General features: G+C 41.7%; 1 protein-coding gene and 1 long non-coding RNA gene across 4 annotated transcripts in view; one reads left to right on the top strand and one right to left on the bottom strand.

Annotated features, from left to right (window-relative positions):
- scn2b (sodium channel, voltage-gated, type II, beta) overlaps nucleotides 1-528 on the bottom strand; it is a 30,743-nt gene extending 30,215 nt beyond the window's left edge. For both annotated transcript variants that reach the window (XM_064984314.1, XM_064984315.1), the window contains exon 1: nucleotides 314-528. In XM_064984314.1, coding sequence (XP_064840386.1) covers nucleotides 314-398 — 85 coding nt within the window. In that variant the 5' untranslated portion in view covers nucleotides 399-528. The remainder of the gene's footprint in view (nucleotides 1-313) is intronic.
- The window catches only part of LOC135552601 (uncharacterized), a 47,918-nt gene extending 33,559 nt beyond the window's left edge, over nucleotides 1-14,359 (top strand). For both annotated transcript variants that reach the window (XR_010457482.1, XR_010457483.1), the window contains exons 2-3: nucleotides 12,913-13,192; nucleotides 13,348-14,359. This is a non-coding gene — a long non-coding RNA (uncharacterized LOC135552601). The remainder of the gene's footprint in view (nucleotides 1-12,912; nucleotides 13,193-13,347) is intronic.
- Nucleotides 14,360-20,267: the final 5,908 nt, after the last annotated feature.

Raw genomic sequence — 20,267 nt, forward strand, 5'->3', positions numbered from 1 at the left:
GCCTAAAGTGTGAGGCTTAGAGGTGATGAAGTTGGCAATTTACAGTGATGGCAAGCGGCGATTTTCGTGGGCCACTAGTCTATTAACTAGGTAGCCTACAATAATCATACAGCGTTTCAGGAATATCTTAATTTTGCTCATTTACAAACACACACACACACACACACACACACACACACACACACAACGCGCGAGGAAACGGTGCACATTTGATCCAAGATAGTAAAATCTCTGTCGTCTCGCGTCTCTGTCACTCATCTTTCAAAAGTACGATCCGCTGTTACATGAGACGTTTCCGTTATAGCCTACTTACCCACAATATAAACCACCAATCCCACGATGCTCAAGTTGATAGCTGGCATCCACGTCTTATTTCGCTTTTGTAATGTAAAATGCATTGTATCTCCTTGTAGTAAAACGTCACGCTATATGATTAAAATACAAATATCGTCAAATCTTCTGTTGTACTTAAAAAAAAGCTTAAAATGTGTTATTTTGTCAGTGCTATGATATGGCTGGCAGTGACTGTAGCTGTAGAAATAGTTGATTATATGGTTGTGGGTGTCTCTCCAAAGAAGGCGGGGAGGTTGGAAATGGAATAAAAGCCTCCACTTAGCTCCCTCCCTCTCTATCCCTCCATTTACCCTTTTCATATCTTATATTTTAATGTACAATTATTAAATTACATTTACTCGCAACGATCTGCAGTTTCAACTTAACAATCATGGAAAAGCACTTGAATTTCATAATTTACAGATGCCCTTAGATAAACTAAGGAGATGTAATCATATAATAGTTTGTTTGATCAGGCTCAAAATAGAATCACATCACATGTGTTGACTATCATTTTCCCATGCTGTAGACTATGTGCCTGTATTGTGCAGTCAGTATAGGAAATAAATATAAATGTGGAATATAAATAGGCTATAGGCTAGCTAACGGAATCAATTATATTGATCTCTAATTATCTCTGTGTGTCCGAGACCAGGGATTTTCCAACCTTTCCTTGGGGGACGTAAAACCGTTCCATGTAATTTGACCTATTCCACAGTTATTAACATACCTGATTCAACTTGTCAACTAATCATCAAGCACTTAAATAGGTCAATCAGGTCAACATAATTGTGAAATGTCTGGGGGCCCAGAGGTTTGAAGGTCTGTCTGTCTGTCTGTCTGTCTGTCTGTCTGTCTGTCTGTCTGTCTGTCTGTCTGTCTGTCTGTCTGTCTGTCTGTCTGTCTGTCTGTCTGTCTGTCTGTCTGTCTGTAAGAAATCAAAGTCTATATAGAGTGAGTGCAAATAAGGTCAAGTAAGGGAGGGGCAATAAATAGGCCATGGTGGCGAAATAATTACAATATGGCAATTAAACACTGGAATGGTAGATGTGCAAAAGATGGATGTGCAAGTAGAGATACTGTGGTGCAAAAGGAGCAAAGTAAATAAATACAGTATGGGAATGAGGTAGATAGATGGGCTGTATACAGATGGACTATGAACTGCTCTGAAAGCTAGTGAGGGAGATGGGAATCTCCCATTGAGTAAAGGACAGGAATATTTTCATGACATCATCCTGAGACGAATGAATAAAAAACACTGTTTGATTGCGGTCATGGAAATAGAATTCTGAATTGTATATTTGCACTGTTTTTGACAAGTGTGTTTCAAATGAGGGCGCAGGACAGTCGGGCCCAAATTGAGCTTTGAATGGCAAGTCAAAAAGAATGTTGTTCCCACCTTATTTTATATCAAAGTTACGGCCCTGCTTTGTGTGTGTGTGTGTGTGTGTGTGTGTGTGTGTGTGTGTGTGTGTGTGTATTTGTTTATAGAGTTTCCACTTAACGAAATACCCTGGGCATTTTCATGAGTAAAGGATGTTAGTTGTCAATAATTGATGTCCTGATTAATTACTGAGCAGTTGGACTGCCGTACACATAAACGATAACCTATAACACAGACAGAAACGGTCTGGGATTGAATCTGTAGCACGTTGACCGACAAATGCATTGCTCTTGTTTAGGTGATGTCAGAGGTGCCTTTTAATCGCTGAAAGTCAAAGCCCTTTGGCGTTTACAACTATAGCCCATAGAAACGCATTGAATGACACATTTATAACAAGACAGTAAACATTTTTATCATAAGGTATAAGGTTTTGAGGTGTTTGTCCTATATCTAGGAGATATAAGCTCAGGAAATATTTTTGGACACATATTTAACACTTTTTTTTTTGTTGGCACAGAACTACCTCCATACAGACAAGTCCCGTGACACTTGTCGGGGTCATGGAGCAAAATAGAGAACACCACCGTGTTCATGAATGATAGTCCCATCTTTCCATCGAGTGGTATTAGTTAGTAGGCCAAACCGTTCGGACTCTACAGACATTTTCATGAGAAGATCCCGGTCGGACAAACGGCGCTGTAGTCCTGCCACTTTCCGCAGCAGATGCGGAAGGTCAAAGTAGGTGGACGTGGCGGATTGAGACGCAGCCCACGCATAAAACTGCTACGTCTATCTTCAACAGACACATTTTATGGATATTTTTGTTTTTGTTTTGTTTTAATTCGATTGACACACGGGTGGTAATTGACACCTGAGCTGACATTCACAGCGTTTACCATCTCCACGAACGCTGGGGAAATTCCATTTAAAAAAAGGCATTGTTGGAAGTTCAGTGTCCAGCGGTAGAATGCACTTTCGCAGTGGTAGAGCACGATTTGAATGGATATTGGCCATCTTCTAATATAGCCTGTAGACAACAGGCCTCCTGGCTTTTTAGACTGAACTGAATGGGATTATAAAAGGTATCAGAAAAGCTGATATGATAGATGATAGATGATAAATGATATATGATCTTGAAGGTAATGTAATTCTGAACATTTTAAAAGTGATATCTCTGCAAAGGGTCATAGACTTAACAGAGAAATCCAAAGACAAAGGATGAAGATGTTTAATGAGCACCGTCTCTCAGTTTCCGGGGAGGATGAGTTTGGGAAGTCTGTGAAAAGAGAATACGAAGAACGAAGCAGTCGTGGTAGCCAAACAAACAAAAAATTCAACCTGCTCGCAGCAAGACCAGACCCCTCCCTTTCTGTTCATCAATAGCAAGTGCAGGAATAAAGAGGTACCTAGGAAGAAAACAAGGGAGGAAGGGGGCTCTAATATGGATGCTAAGGAGTGGGGTGATGGGGGGGATGGGGGAAGAGATAGATAACAGGGAAAGAGTGGGATGTACTGTGAGCTCCAGATGAACGGATGGGGATGAAAAGATCAATACCGACAAAAGAGAGATTTCGGTATCAAAGCCCTCGCTGGTCAGTCAAGCACAATGGAGCTACACACGAATAGCTAACGCAGAGGAACATAGTGGGAAAGGCTAAAGATAAGAGGATGAAATAAATAAAGTGTGACAAATATAAAAAAGGGATGAGCAATTCCTCATGGAAATATTGTGAGTCTGGATATAATCTTGCCAAGTACAACCATAGCCTTCTTCGTAGAACAGCAGCAGAACCCACAGGGTACTCAGGTATGCAACTCCAGTGGAGATCATGAGTGTAAAGGACTCCACGGCTCCAGTTTGGCCTTTCCAACAGATTGCTGTGTGTGTATGTGTGTGTGTGTGTGTGGTGTTTGTGCGTGCCCCCTGGGAGAAGGCATCATTTGACAGCAGGCAGTGCCATTTGGCATAAACCTTCACGTAGATGAGAACGCAATCATTCTGGGGGATTCAGGGGATGAGTCGAGAGGCTTTAGAGCAGAAACAAATAAATAGACAAGGATGTTCACACATCACACTGGAAAAGGGCAGAGAGATAGAGAGACAAAACAAGAGAGGGAACGGTAGGCATTAGATAAACAGTGGAGGAGATTGATGGGAAGATTAAGCAATATAATACATTTTTGTATAAATTATCACGGTGTGACGATATACATTCCAAAGTTGTCTTTTTAAAGTCTGCTGTTGATGGTCATCAATGACATTGATCTGTATTGAAACTGAGCTGCCCAATAATTTTGAGCAACAAGCATTCAGCCACACCTCTGAGATAGGAGCACTCTGGGATTAAGGGATAAGGACACATTGTGTAACGGTCAAGTCATTCCAGACGGGACATGACCTATTTCTAAAGGCTACATCAAATGTTGCTCCCCAATTAGATAAAAAAGCAAATCAGCTTACCAATAACAGAGCTAGTATGCTTGTTGAATAATCAAACAAAAACAATCTAGCATCTCAACAGAAGTATCTACCTATTTCTCTAACTGTCATGTGCAAGACAGGCAAGACCGTTTTGAAGAACAGTTTTAGCCAGTTTTAGCAAAATAATTGTTTATTTATTTTCAGCTGAAATACTTCACACCAACAACAACAAAAACAAATCACATCCTTGCCAAAGTACCTAAAGGCCACAGGTAATGGATTGTCCTGTGCATGGTCTGTGAATGTTCTGTACATATCCTGTGGAATGTCCCCGGGATAATTGCTACAGAGAGAGCCAGCTGGTGGATGAAACCATGTGCAAGATAATCCCTCTACCCACTTCCTGTTTTTTAAAAACCCTACCTATCAAACATAATAACTGTCCATCTCTGTTAGGGTTACACTTAAGAGCTGAGAGGACTCCTCGGCACCCAGGGGACCATTAGCAAGAGGGATGGATCTTCTAAGTGATACTAATACATTATATTTATATAGCTAAATTATAGGAATCTTAATCAATTACCACTCTGATTATAGTGTCAGAGATGAATGTGGATATAAGTGGTTCTGGATTCTCTTCCAAAATAACAGACTTTCACCCCTTCTGAAATGACTCAAACACAGTGGTTCTTCGGGCAATGTCACAAAGGAACAAAGGGAGATTTGGTCATTCTCTCCATTTGAAAAAGCCAAGCTATTAGCCTCAACACAGCAGTTCCCTGTGTGAGTCTTTAGGGAGGGTTGGGTAGGTTCTTGACTCTATCCCAGTGGAAATACTTGCATTGTTTAAAGGACAAAAAACACCACTGTTATTATCTCATCTGGGAGAGTCTTTCTGCTGGGGTGAGTCTTGGGCTGGGAAGGAACACCTGGAGGCCCAGCGGGAGTGCCGTGCTAGATGAGGAGGAGAGAGATACGCAGGAGATTACTCTGATACATCGCAAACACACATATATGCACATGAGCTCACGCACATACAGGCACACACACACACACACATTCAGTCAGTCAAGTGGCCAAACAAAAAACCTGTGTATTATCAAGGACTGTATTGAGTGTAAGAAATGGCTGTATGATCATCTCAAAATAGAGGAATTAAAGCCTCTGTTCTGTACACAGTGTGCTCACCATGGTAACGTGGATGCCCTCTCCTCTAGATGGTGTGGGAGGGGGCGGGGCCCTGAGCCTCTGGAGTGTGACATAGCAGTTTGTGTCCTGTGTTGTGTTAGAGCGAGCAGGTACAGTCTGTCTCCGGATGGGTTACATCAGGTTAATGGGAATCTCCTGGGAAATCAAGGTGTAAAGGCGGAAGATAATCTGTCAATCTGACTTGAATAGCACAACTCCTTTACCCGCGTATACACGTTGATTATTATTATTCCTTTTTTACATACCGTAATTTCCGGACTATAAGCCGCTACTTTATTCCCACACTTTGAACCTCGCGGTTTATACAATGACGCGGCTAATTTATGGATTTTTCCCGCTTTCACAAGGTTCATGCCGCCAAAAAACTGAGCACCGTCACATAATGTGGCGTAAATCGAGCGCGCTCAAACTTCCCATCATTCTGATTACGGTAGTAATTTTGTCACCCTCATCATGGCAAAGACATGGAGAAATGCATATGATGCAGCTTTCAAGTTGAAGGCGATCGATCTGGCTGTTGGAAAAGGAAATAGAGCTGCTGCATGGGAGCTTGGCCTTAATGAGTCGATGATAAGACGTTGGAAACAGCAGCGTGAGGAACTGACTCAGTGCAAAAAGACAACAAAAGCTTTCAGAGGGAAAAAAAGCAGATGGCCCAAAGTATTTGCAGCCACTCGACATCAGTGTAAATCGTGCATTTAAGGTGGTGCTCCTTGTTCCGTGGGATGCTTGGATGACAAGTGGGGAGAAATCCTTCACTAAAACGGGCCGCAGGCGAATAGCATCTTATGGTCAAGTCTGCCAGTGGGTCCTGACAGCGTGGAGCATTGTCAAAAAATCCGCTATCATCAACGGGTTTCGAAAGGCTGGACTGCTGCGTGTTGAAGGGACAGCATGAGCTCAGCGGGGTATTAGCCTCCGGATAAAAGTGAGGAGAGCGACAATGAAAACGATCCAACATCGGATGAAGCAATTCTGAGGCTATTCAACTCCGACACCGAAGGAGATGACTTCAGTGGTTTCAGTGCACAGGAGGAGGAAGATAGTGACCAATGACTTTATTGGTAGGCTACTGTTTTAATTTTTGTTACAAGCCGTGTTTCGTTAAAGCCTATTTATTTTTGTTACAAGCAGTGTTTCGTTTAAAGGCTGTGTAAAGTTCATTTGTTTCAATGTACCGGTAGGCACCTGCGGCTTATAGACATGTGTGGCTTATTTATGTACAAAATACATATTTTTTAATAATTCTGTGGGTGCGGTTTATATTCAGGTGCGCTTAATAGTCCAGCAATTACGGTATATTTGTATTTAATGCTTAGTCAAACTGTTATCTTTATAAAATAAAGTATGTACCTGATTTCTTCACCACTCTGAGCTGTGTGTGACTCTCATGGATGTCTGGATTGCCAGGTGGAGGACATAGGAGACACAGGTAGGTGCCACTACGTTGGACTGTCACCGACAGCAGCAGGAGCGAGAAGTCACCTTCAGAGATGTTTTCGAACCAGAAACACTCTTGGTTCAACGGTGACAAGTCGGTCTTGGTAGTGGTATATGATATGGTGACTGTTTTGTCCATTAAGCCCTTTTCTTGTACATTTTGTCATTATCTAATCATGGCATGTGGTTGTTCAATGACAGACATGTATTTGTTTCAAGTCTGTCACTGGTTTCATTTCAGAGAGACAAATAATCATGGTTTTATTAGCAAAATGCTATATACCCGCCTCACTCTCAGAGACCAGTCCGAATATAACAAACAACTACATTTTTCATAAGGAATAGTACAAATGATACATTTGAGACATCAATATTTAAAAAGTGTTAAAAATATTCAATACAGATGTGATCTGTACTGTATGTAAACCATTTAGATTTGACAATTTAGCAGGCGATCTTATTCAGAGCAACTTACAGTTAGTGCATTCATCTTAGTAAGATAGCTAGGTGAGACAACCACATATCACAGTAAAATATATAGGAATCAAACCTTGCATTCTAGCAAAACAATGGACATATGGCATTTTACACACACACACACAAAACATTTTTTATAAAAAAAACAGAACAGTATTGAAACATGTAAACATAGGCAATCATTTCTGATGAAAAAACACAAATGTGAAAAAGTTGTGGGTATAGCGTTTTAAAAATACACTCTTCATTTAGACTTGTACCGCAGTAGAATGCAACTAGCATATAATTGCAAACATACAGTGTCTTCGGGAAGTACTCAGACCCCTTGACTTTTTCCACATTTTGTTACGTTACAGCCTTATTCTAAAATTGATAAATTAAATAAATAACAAATCCTCAGCAATCTACACACAATACCCCATAATGACAAAGCAAAAGCAGGTTTTTAGAAACGTTTGCACATTTAGAAAAATAAAAAATAAAAATACCTTAATTACATAAGTACAGTATTCAGCCCCTTTGCTACCTGACTCGAAATAAGGCTCAGGTGCATCCTGTTTCCATTGATCATCCTTGAGATGTTTCTACAACTTGATTGGAGTCCACCTGTGGTAAATTCAATTGATTGGACATGATTTGAAAAGGCACATACTGGTCTATACAAGGTCCCACAGTTGACAGAGCATGTCAGAGCAAAAACCAAGCCATTTCTGCAGCACCAATCAGGCCATTATGGTAGAGTGGCCAGACGGAAACCACTCTTCAGTAAAAGGCACATGACAGCTAGCTTGGAGTTTAACAAAAGGCACCTAAAGACTCTCAGAACATTCTCTGGTCTGATGAAACCAAGATTGAACTCTTTGGTCTGAATGCCAAGCGTCACTTCTGGAGGAAACCTGGCACCATCCCTACGGTGAAGAATGGTGGTGGAACCATCATGCTGTAGGGATATTTTTCAGTGGCAGGGACTGGGAGACTAGTCAGGATCGAGGGAAAGATGAACAGAGCAAAGTACAGAGATCCTTGATGAAAACCTGCTCCAGAGTGCTCAGGGGTGGGGTGAAGGTTTTACCTTCCAGCAGGACATCGACCCTAAGAAAACTGTCACGACAACTCAGGAGAGGTTCGGGACCAGTCTCTGTATGTCCTTGAGTGGCCCAGCCCGAGCCCGGACTTGAACCCGATCGAACATCTCTGGAGAGACCTGAATATACAGCTGTGGAGCAACACTCCCCATCCAACCTGGCAGATTTTGAGAGGATCCGCAGAGAAGCATACAGGTGCCCCAAGCTTGGAGCGTTATACCCGAGAGGACTCGAGGCTGTAATCACCGCCAAAGGTGCTAAAACAAAGTACCGTTTAAAGGGCCTAAATACTTATGTAAATGTGATATTTCCATTTTTGTATGTTTTATCAATTAGCGAAAAAATATTTACAAACCTGTGTTTTTCTTTGTCATTATGGGGTATTGTGTGTGATTCAACATGTCAATTGCACCAGTCTGCCAGCCATATAAGTATTTCTCCTAGAACAGCCATGTTGCCAATGTGCAAACCACTATATTTCCATGTTCTTGGGTGACCAACAGTTTCAACAATGTTCCTTACTTACATTTTAACATGACCATTATCTTACCTATCCTTGACTCTGCGATGCATTACATATAAATGTAAATGACTTAAATGTAAAATATTGATTTATCTGGTTTGGCTCATGACGATAAAAGGCCTGGTCTCTATGGTCAATGTGCCTCTTCACTTTGTCACTGTGGACATGCTTACAGCTACAAGGTGCAACAAGTTTCAGCAACATACTGGTGCTTCCCCTTCACTAAACAGTGCGTATGTGGGTGTGGATTGGAAGGGGGTGGGGGGTTTGGCACATCTGTCCGTGGTCAACAGAGCCCTTTCATTTTGGAGAAAAGAAGAAGAAAAACACACGCCTCAATAAAGTGTCTGGGATGTGTCATTGTCATTCCTCTGGTACACCCACACGTGCTGTTACGAAAGACGCTGTCATCAAGGCACAGGGAATCTAAAATAAAATAAATAAATCTCAAATATATTTGGAGGTGTTTAACACTTTTTGGCTTACTATATGATTCCATATGTGCCATTTCATAGTTTTGATGTCTTCCCTATTATTATACAATGTAGAAAATGGTACAAATAAAGCAAAACCCTTGAATGAGTAGGTGTGTCCAAACTTTTGACTGGTACTGTGTATGTATTAAATCACATGTGTACTGTGTTGGAAACTCAAAGAGCAAACATATTACTTGTCAGAATTCTCTCTATTGTGGTGGGTATATAAAATAAGGATCTGCTGGACTCCAAGTCAAACCAACATACACAGCGCAGTGGAGACAGTCTGAATTCTGAAGCATTGGGTGATAAGCATATCTCTTTATAGTTTCCTGTTCTTTGGCGGGACTAGAAAGCGTGTGCCCTCAGGCCTGGAGGGAAGCTAAAGTCATTCCGTTACCCAAGAATAGTAAAGCCCCCTTTAATGGCTCAAATAGCCAAACAATTAGCCTGTTACCAACCCTTACGTGCAGACCAGACCGGACACGTCACGTGTGCAAGCGTCGCAAAATAAATGTAGAAAGCCATGTTATTCAATTATTGCACCCACACTGCTCGCATGCCCCAAAGGGGCGTTGCCAAGGGCTAAAATAGAAGTCATTCCTATTTCTGACGCAGATCGCGCTGCAAGTCCTGCCTCTCCCATCTCCTCATCAGTTTATAGAAGCAGGTACCCACGTGACATCTCCTCATTGATTATACCCACGTGGGTGATTGAAAGACGAAATGCTTTGCCGGTTGTCGTGGTAACACTATGAAAGTGTAGACACCAATCACCATATAAGTTCAAAGATGAAAAAGCCTGGAAGGAGTAGAGATGACTAGAAACGATTCAGTTGGCCGTTTTATGTGTGGATTAATTGTCGGAGTAGAGGACCGTGCATTTCAGGTAAAATAAAATATTTTCCAAGTTGAATAAAATATGAAAAATATTTCAGGTAAAAAAAACCTCAATGTTTATATCCCAGGACAAATTAGCTAGCAACAGCAAGCTAGCTAAATAGGACCAATTAGCTTGCAAGTGCAAGCTAACTAGCTAAATTGCCATACATGTTTAATTATTTTTGATTAATGTCATTGGTTCAGAGTTTGTTTTGATATTTTAACCTGCGTGTTGTGATCGCGTTTGGTGTAGGGGGACAAAATACATTTATGCACTACAGCGCACAATGGCACACGGGCGCAGCCGGTTTGGGTTCCATGTTAGTAAACTTTTGTAAAAAATAGTGTTTGACCAAATACAATGTTATTTCACAGTAAACAAATTGACAACAGATTTTCAGCACGCATATAGGGAAGGACACTTAACAAGCACAGACAGCACTTACAGAAATGATTGATGATTGGCTGAGATCCATAACAAATACAAATACACATATACGATGACACAGGTGCGAGCTGGTTTGCAACACGGGATGATAGTCCCAAGAAGAGGAGATTTGAACAGGACAGTTTCACAAGGTTAGTCACACACTCAGTTATGTGGACATAACATTTAAAATGTCCATTTACACTGTCTTTCTCTCTCTCTCTCTCTCTCTGTCTCTGTCCCTCTCTCCCTCTGTCCCTCTCTCTGTCCCTCTCTCTGTCCCTCTCTCTGTCCCTCTCTCTGTCCCTCTCTCTGTCCCTCTCTCTCTCTGTCCCTCACAGTTTCCCCTTCCCCAGAAGACCCACTGACGAAACCACATTGTGTGTTCTCAGTCTTCTGATTCAATTCATGGGCATTTTAAAGGCTGTTTTAAACACATATTTTTTTGTTCCAGTTAGAAGGATAAAAAAAGTAGTAATATCTTCTCACCATGTGTAGTTCCTTTGATAATACTCTCAAATCATTCAAACTCTTCCTTCAGTGTGGCTCCTGCAGACTGTAGAGTAGCCTTTAGCTCCCTCTGTCTATGAGGAAGCGAAGTAGAGCTGCTGTTTCCATGGAGATGAAGCATCCCCTTTGATTTCTGTTCCACAGATCTGGGGTGTATTCACTAGGATCCAAACTGAAGCAAATAGAGTCAAACGTAATGAAATGGGGAGTGACCTACTTGAATTTGTCCAATAGAAACCCTTGTTGCGGAACATTTTGCTATGGTGTTCACTAATGACTACAATCTGCCTCAGGTGAGAGGAGGTCTGTCCTCTTCTCTGACTGTGATGAATGAGGCTCATGATGCACACTTCACAGACTCTCTGAATGATCTACTTTAAGATACTCCAGGCAGATAGATATGGGATAGAGCAGCTGCAAAACCCATGGCCCTCAGAGTAGGCCTACGTTGGTTACACTGTAGCATTTTAATCAAACAGAGACGGAATCTGTCATTTGCACACCAAACACACTAACTTGTCGATTCATTACCTAGCAGCCACAGGAAAAACAACATGATCAAATAACCATAAAAAAAGGTACAGCTGAATCATGAGCCCTCAAAAAAAGCATAATCAGGAAGTGAACTGATATGGTCTTCAGAGGGACTATATTTGCCGATCACAGTAAATCCCTCCCCACGCTGGCAGCGTGGTGCTGATTTTAATTCCACTAGATATCAGAATGGCATCATATCACACTCCTCTGGGAGGCCAAAAACAGACGAGCACCTCAATGTGTCGTAAATGTGTTAATAATTAATCAAGAATTCATGCGCTTTCCTCTAATCATCTCATGAATATTCATTGAGACCACACACACTCATGAAATCTGAGATGCGCCACAGTCAGGAGATAGGAGAGAGGAGCCGCACACCGGGCCCATCCCACTTCATCATGTGTCTAATGTCTCTATAGCCTCAGGGTAAGGTTGGATCCAAGCTTGTAATGGGCACTGGGATGGCATCAAGGATACAGATCACACTTATCAGCTTTTGGGGATTTTGGAACACACTAAACAAAGAACAACACGAAGAACTAACTATCCAAAATGGAGGTATACTGATAAAGTACTTATCCAATCTTTTTGGCCACATAACAAAGAACCAAGAACAACAACTTTTAGATGATCATTTACCAAACTTTAAATCAGCTATTAAAGACTACCAGAACACACTGGATTCTCCGATTACATTGGATGAGTACAGGACCAAATACAAACCTTCCAACCCAAAAAGGCCTGTGGTTTTGATGGTATACTAAACAAAATGATAAAATACACAGAGCACAAATTAAAATGGGCTGTTCTTAAAACTCTTCAACACTATCCTCAACTCTAATATCATCCCCAATATTTGGAACCAAGCTTTGATTTGACCCCAATAATTACAGTGGAATCTGCGTTAACGGCAGTCTCAGAAAAATCCCCTGCACAACGGCAGACTCCAACATTTCCCCAGTGAAAACAATGTCCGGAGCAAATGTCAAATTGGCTTTCTACCGAAATACCATACGACAAACCATGACACTTATTGACAAACAAACAAAACAAAACAAAAGCAAAGTCTTATGCTTGGTTGATTTTCAGGGTCTGCTATACAAATTGACGAAAAGCAGGGTTGGGGGGAGCATGTGACATTATAAAATCTATATACAAAAAAACAAACAAGTGTGCAGTTAAAATAATCACATATTTCTTTCCTCAGGGCCATGGGGTGAGAAAATAATGCAGCTTGAGCTCCACCCTCCTCGACATCAATGATTTGGCAAGGGCACTTGAACAATCTGCGGCACCCGGCCTCACCTTACTCAACTCAGAAATCAGATGTCTACTGTTTGCAGATGATCTGATGCTTCTGTTCCCAACCAAAGAGGGCCTACAGCAGCACTGAGATCTTCTGCACAGATTATGTTAGACTTGGGCCCTGACAGTGAATCTCAGTAAAACGAAAATAATCCAGGACAACAAATACAAATTACATTTAGGTACTGTTGCCCTAGAGCACACACATATACTAAACAATAATATGATAAGAACATGTAACAATTTCAATGATTTTACTGAGTTAAGGAAATCAGTCAATTTAAATAAATTCATTAGGCCATAATCTATGCCAATCAGAATCTGTTTTTCCCCACAGGCAGAAATACTCCTCAGTTTTATCAGCTGCCCGGGTGGCTGGTCCCAGACGAAGACGCCGGATGTTGAGGTCCTGGGCTGGCGTGGTTACACAAGGTGTGCTGTCATGAGGCTGGTTGGACGTACTGCCACATTCTCAAAAAAAACGATGGAGGTGGCTTATGGTAGAGAAATGAAAGTACAATTATTTGGCAACAGCTCTGGAGGACATTCCCGCAGTCAGCATGCCAATTCCACGCTCCCTCAAAACTTGAGACATCTGTGGCATTGTGTTGTGTGACAAAACTGCACCTTTTAGAGTGGCCTTTGATTGTCCCCTGCTGAAGGTACACCTGTGTAATGATCATGCTGTTTAATCAGCTTCATGACAGTGCTGGAAAAAGTATCACTGGTCACACTTGTGTAAAAGTGAAAGTCACCCAGTAAAATACTACTTGAGTAAAAGTCTAAAAGTATTTGGTTTTAAATATATTTAAGCATCAAAAGTAAATGTAATTGCTAAAATATAATTAAGTATCAAAAGTATAAATCATTATGTTACGCAAAACAGACGACACCATTTACACATAGACGTGGGCACACTCCAACACTTAGACATCATTTACGAACAAAGCATGTGATTTGTGAGTCCGCCAGATCAAAGGCAGTAGGGATAACCAGGGATGTTCTCTTGATAAGCATGTGAATTAGACCCTTTTCTTGTCGAAATGTAACACATACTTTTGGGTATCAGGGAAAATGTATGAAACATGGGACCGGTCCTTTACATGTTGCGTTAATCTTTATATTCAGTATAGATCATTCGGAGAGAGTTTTTGAAGGAGAGAGCCTTGATTTATTGCTGTGAGGAATGCATCATGAGCCCCATCCATCATAGCCAGAGAAAAGGACAGTCTTCCTCTCACCTGAGGCAGATAGTGGACACCGCCAGGGATATATTCCATTATTGCACACCGTAGCAAAACGTTTTGCCGTGGAAATTGTTTTGCAATAAAAACAAGAGTTTCCAATTCTACAAATTCAGTCACTCCGGTTTCATTCTGTTTGCTTCTATTTGCTTCCGATTCGTTCCTACTGTTGTGAATACACCCCATATCTTCTCTTAGGACAGCTGGAAAAAGGGGTTGAACTGATATCTGGAGGGGCTCAAAGTATGAGGCAAGGCGGAGCACTTTTTCAAAGGTTTGAATGAACTGCTGATGTGTAGTCACAGGGGACATCAACGTGTCGGACTTCAAGGCCCCTGCTGTGATCGTCGGGGGGTCGTGGCACTTCAGAGAGAAGGTCCAGCTTCACCCGGGAGGAGTTTGCCCGCCTGCTGCAGTTCACCCTGTGTTCCTCTCGGCTGCCCACCGAGGGTTTTGACACTCGCCCTCTGGCCCCTCATTCCAGGTCATCGCTGCTCCCACACACAGCATCCTGGCCACTGCACACCTGTTTGAACCAGATGTGCCTTCCGTGACTCCTATGAGGAGCTGACCAATATTCTGAAGCTGTCCATCAGTGCGGGAAGTGAGGGCTTCAGATGGCGTTATTCCCAGAGGTCTTTTACCTGGTGTTCACCCAAAGACCCCAGACCCAGGTCTGTGGTCCAGCTCATGCAAAAAAAAAAACGGAGGAACCTTTCAATGCAAAAGCAGCATACACAAAGTGTGGAGAAGTTGTTCACCCCATAGCACTTTGGCCTTAACTGATCAGGGAAGGATGTGCGTCAGTGGAGGCTGGTGGGTGAAGCTATAGGAGGACGGGCTCATTGTAATGGCTGAAATGGAATAAATGGAACGGTATCAAACCAACCACGTTTGACTCAGTTCCTTTTATTCCATTCCTGCCATTACAATGAGCCTGTCCTCCTATGTATCCTCCTACCAGCCTCCTGTGATGTGTGTATATAGTACAAAAAGTATGAGGATATGTGCACTAACTACTGTAAGTGAACTCATCAACTTGAATTGGGGTATTTAGAGTACTATGTCAGTACAGGACAATAAAAGAACAAGGCTATCTTATCATCATGAGTTGGGGGTATTTAGAGTACTATGTAGGTACAGGACATTGAAAGAACAAGGCTAGCTTATCATCATGAATTGGGGGTATTTAGAGTACTATGTAGGTACAGGACATTGAAAGAACAAGGCTAGCTTATCATCATGAATTGGGGGTATTTAGAGTACTATGTAGGTACAGGACATTGAAAGAACAAGGCTAGCTTATCATCATGAGTCAGGGGTATTTAGAGTACTATGTAGGTACAGGACATTGAAAGAACAAGGCTATCTTATCATCATGAGTCGGGGGTATTTAGAGTACTATGTAGGTACAGGACATTGAAAGAACAAGGCTAGCTTATCATCATGAATTGGGGGTATTTAGAGTACTATGTAGGTACAGGACATTGAAAGAACAAGGCTAGCTTATCATCATGAATTGGGGGTATTTAGAGTACTATGTAGGTACAGGACATTGAAAGAACAAGGCTATCTTATCAACATGATTTTGACAAAACTGCAGACAGAAGCTCTCAATATCTCTGTCAGTAATATTATTACCCACGACACTGGACCCAAGTGATTCTGCTGCAATTTGTCTATTTTTTTCCCACATTACAACTGTCTTGTTTTGGTATAACTGGCATACTCAATACTTAAATGGCAAATGTGAGAAAGTACAGACATGCTACTGTAAATATACACATTTCTGGGATTCTGAGAATGTGGCAACCATGTTCTGGGTACTGATCAGAAGCTAGCACCTTTAGCACTTTATTGCCTAAAATGACATACCCAAATTTAACTGCCTGTAGCTCAGGACCTGAAGCAAGGATATGCATATTCTTGATACCATTTTAAAGGAAACACTTTGACGTTTGTAGAACTGTGAAATACATGTAGGAGAATATAACACATTAGATCTGGTAAAAGATAATACAAAGAAAAAAACATGCATATTTTTAAATCTTTGAAATGCAAGAGAAATGACATAATGTATTATTTCAGCCCAGGCACAATTTAGATTTTGGCCACTAGATGGCAGCAGTGTATGTGCAAAGTTTTAGACTTATCCAATGAACCATTGCATGTATGTTCAAAATGTTGTATCAAGACTGCCCAAATGTGCCTAATTGGTTTATTGATACATGTTCAAGTTCATAACTGTGCACCCTTCTAAAACAATTGCATGGCATTATTTCACTTTAACAGCTACTGTAAATTGGACAGTGCAGGTTGATTAGCACGATTTTAAGCTTTCTACCCATATCCGATATGTCTATGTCCTAGGAATTGTTGTTGTTACTTACAACCTCATGCTAATCACATTAGCCTACGTTAGCTCAACCGTCCCAACGTTCCCGTAGAGTTTAAATAGCCATTACTAGCCAGCTACCACCCGGTTACTCAACCCTGCACCTTAGAGGCTGCTGCCCTATGTACACAGACATGGACTCGCTGGTCACATTAATAACGGAACACGAGTCACTTTAATAATTTTTACATTCTGTTTTACTCATTTCATATGTATGTACTGTATTTTAGTCAATAGATGTTAGATGTTTCTTAATTCCATTATTTTATTTTAGATGTGTGTGTATTGTTGAGAAGTGTTAGATACTACTGCACTGTTGGCACTAGGAACACAAGCATTTCGCTACACCCACAATAACATCTGCTAAATATGTGACCCATAACATTTAATTGGATTTAATTGGATTTATCAAGGGACATCAATAAGAGATCATAGCTTTCAACTAGGTAGAGTAGACGTTCTTAATGTTTTGTACACTCAGTGTGCATCTCAGGTTTAACTAAAGAGATCTGTTGATCACAAATTGACATGCACAACTGCCCCCTCCCAACACACCTACAGACACACCCACAGACACACCCACAGACACACCCACAGGCACAGCCACAGACACATCCACAGACACACCCACAGACACACCCACAGACTGTTTTGTAAAGGTGAACCACCAGTGTGTTGCTGTAACTTGTTGCACCTTGTAGCTGTAAGCAAAGTGAAGAGGCACATTGACAATAGAGACGGATCAGAGTGGACTGCCTTAATTCAGAATAGAGAAATGAACATTAATATACAGGTAACATCATGTTCATGTTATAATGTAAATAAGGAATATTATTGATTGTGGTTTGATTGCATGTTTATTGTTTTTGTGTGTGTGTAGTATCAGTAGTATTAGTAGTAGTAGTAGTAGTAGTAGTATTCACAGTTTGTAGCACTCCAGGTTGTGTGGGTAGCAGCCCAAACCAGACAGTTGAAGCAGGCTCTAACGTCCATCTGTCCTGCCTCCTCACTCAGTGTTTGAGAAGTCTGGAACATCACCATCTCCTTGTGGAGTGGGAGTTCACTGACAAGGTAAACCCCTCAAACAATACTATGTCACAGCAAATTTGACATGCAGGATTTTCTACATTAATATTTTGCAATAAAAAATGTATTGCTAAAAATGCACTTATAGATATAAATCACATACCTGGAGTAATCTGTGTATTTGAACTAGAAATGTGCTCATCTGTATGCAATAACAGTGCTGGCTGGATAAAGAGCTGCACCCTCTCATCTACCATTACTAAGACCGGACTGTGCCTGTTGAAGCCAGAGTGATTCTGGTCAGGGACATGTGGGAATGTGACTTCTCCGTCCTGCTGCTGTCGGTGACAGTCCAAAACAATGGCACTTACATGTATCGCCTGTGTCCTCCACCCGGCAATCCAGACATCCATGAGAGTCACATACAGCTCAGAGTGGTGGAGAGATGAGATGCATTCTTTATTTTTCAAAAGATAACAGTTGGATTTTCAAAGGATTTACCGTAATTATATAGACTGGAAATATATTATATAAAATGTATACAAATCAATGCGTATCTGCTAAAAAGGAGTCGGGCTATTTAAATCGAAATGACAGATTGTCTTTTGTCTTAACATCTTAATTTCCCAGGGCGCCACAGGAGTTTCCCAGGTGATTTCCATAAACCTGATGTAAACCCATCCTGATTGGCTGTTGCCTCTGGCGTGTGCTGGTTTTGCTGTGCCTGGTGGGCTGAGCCACACCGGGAATGTGGGCATGACGCAGGAGGTCACAGCGGTGAGACAATGCTGAGAGAAACCAACAGGTGGGCATGAAAGAAAGAAGAAGACAGGGAGAGAGCATAGTCAGGAAACACACACAAGATATGCCTATTTTAGAGGTGCAGAAAAATGGGACAAAGGTAGTAATAGGCTACAATAAAACGAATGACAAAGAAACATTCGGTAAATAGTTTGTTTAAAGCTCTGCTTCAGTGCTAAGTCTTTGGCATTTCACATGTTGAACGGGTGGCATGTGGTGATGAGAGTTAAAGATTCTTTGAAATCAATTATTATCCAGCGATTGAGCGGTGGCTTTCATGTAATTGTTATGATGTTGATGGATGTTGACGGTGTAACACTGATGATGATGATGAAGATAGGTATGAAAATGATGACACAATTAAAACAATGAAAACGAGGAAATGGTGGTGATGATGATGAGAAAGAGGAAATGGTGATGATGCTCGTGTTGATGTCAAAGAGCAAGATGACTCCAACAACAACAACGATCCCTTTCCCTGCTCACAAAAACAACTTCAGGTGCTATGACATGAAATGGTGTTATGAGCCAGACTCCAACACACAATCGATAAGCCAGCCTCCATTTCTCAGCCCCGATATCCTTTGAGAGGGTTAGAGGATGTGTCTGGCCCGTTCTTGTATAATACATCATTTCTGTTATGTTTGTAGGAAGGGTGGCTGTGACACAAACACTCTGATGTCATTCCCAGACTTCCCTCTTCCGCAGGGCCAAGAGGACCTGGCCTTGATGTCAGTGATCCTCCACAGAGACGAGGGAGAGACGGCTCACGCCAGTATCCTGCCGGACCAGGAGGCCAGGAGGCAACTGCATTCTCCCCATCCAGGAGACTGTTCAAAAAGTAGCTACAGATTATAACCAGGTAATGAGATATAACCAAAGATTTTTGGTATCCATTACTGGGCATTACAGGTTTGCCTATACAAAACGTTGCCATAGATATTTCAACTAACCTAGTATTGGCGATACTATCTTTGTTCTCGATTCGGCCGAAGATGTATCTTCTACAATGTCAGTGTCCAACTGCAGGTGGTTTGTTTGAATTGAATTCTACATCGGGCAGAAATGAGCGTTTGATATATTGGCTCACATTACGACCGCCAAAAGGACCAAAAGGACAACCGGTAAAGTATGTTCAAATATAATTCAATTCAACATTCTTGCTTGTAGAGGTTGTGAGAGGAAACTTTCCTGATTCAATGCAATTCAGCATTGGCTTACAGGCAAAGACATGGTAGGCTATCATATATCTTGCCCAAAGTGCCAAAGCTCTTTGAAAGTTTCATCCTCAGATTTGTCGCCTCAACAGGATTCCTAAAGTCTGACGGAGGACTTGAGACAGGCACCTTGCAGATCACAAAGAAAAAAGAACCACGGTGCTTGGATCCAATTGGTTAAACAGCTCTAGGAAGTGAAAGAAGAAAATCCCACAATCCTACAAGCTCTATCTCCCGCTGGGCTGAACATCCACACCTGCTCTCATACATCAAACAGATACAGTATCAGTGGTCCTCCTCTGCGGCCTTTTCAAGGTGCAGGGGAGTGCTTAAGCCATTTGCCGATCCATCGTTTCCCTCAGCACAGGGTCAACCAGTGCACCCACCCACACCGGCCCCGTCACAACAAGGGTGGAAGTAGTACTACTACTACCACCCTCTCACTCGCTACAATTACACCCAACCTACAAAGCACATGGCGCCTGAGATCTCAACCAAAAAAGAGCAAGTAGCTTAAACCACTGCAGTTTGAAGCGTAACGACCAATCCGAGCACATGGCCGAGTCCAAAACTG

This window comes from Oncorhynchus masou, chromosome 13 (assembly GCF_036934945.1).
Source record: "Oncorhynchus masou masou isolate Uvic2021 chromosome 13, UVic_Omas_1.1, whole genome shotgun sequence".
NCBI lineage: Eukaryota > Metazoa > Chordata > Actinopteri > Salmoniformes > Salmonidae > Oncorhynchus > Oncorhynchus masou.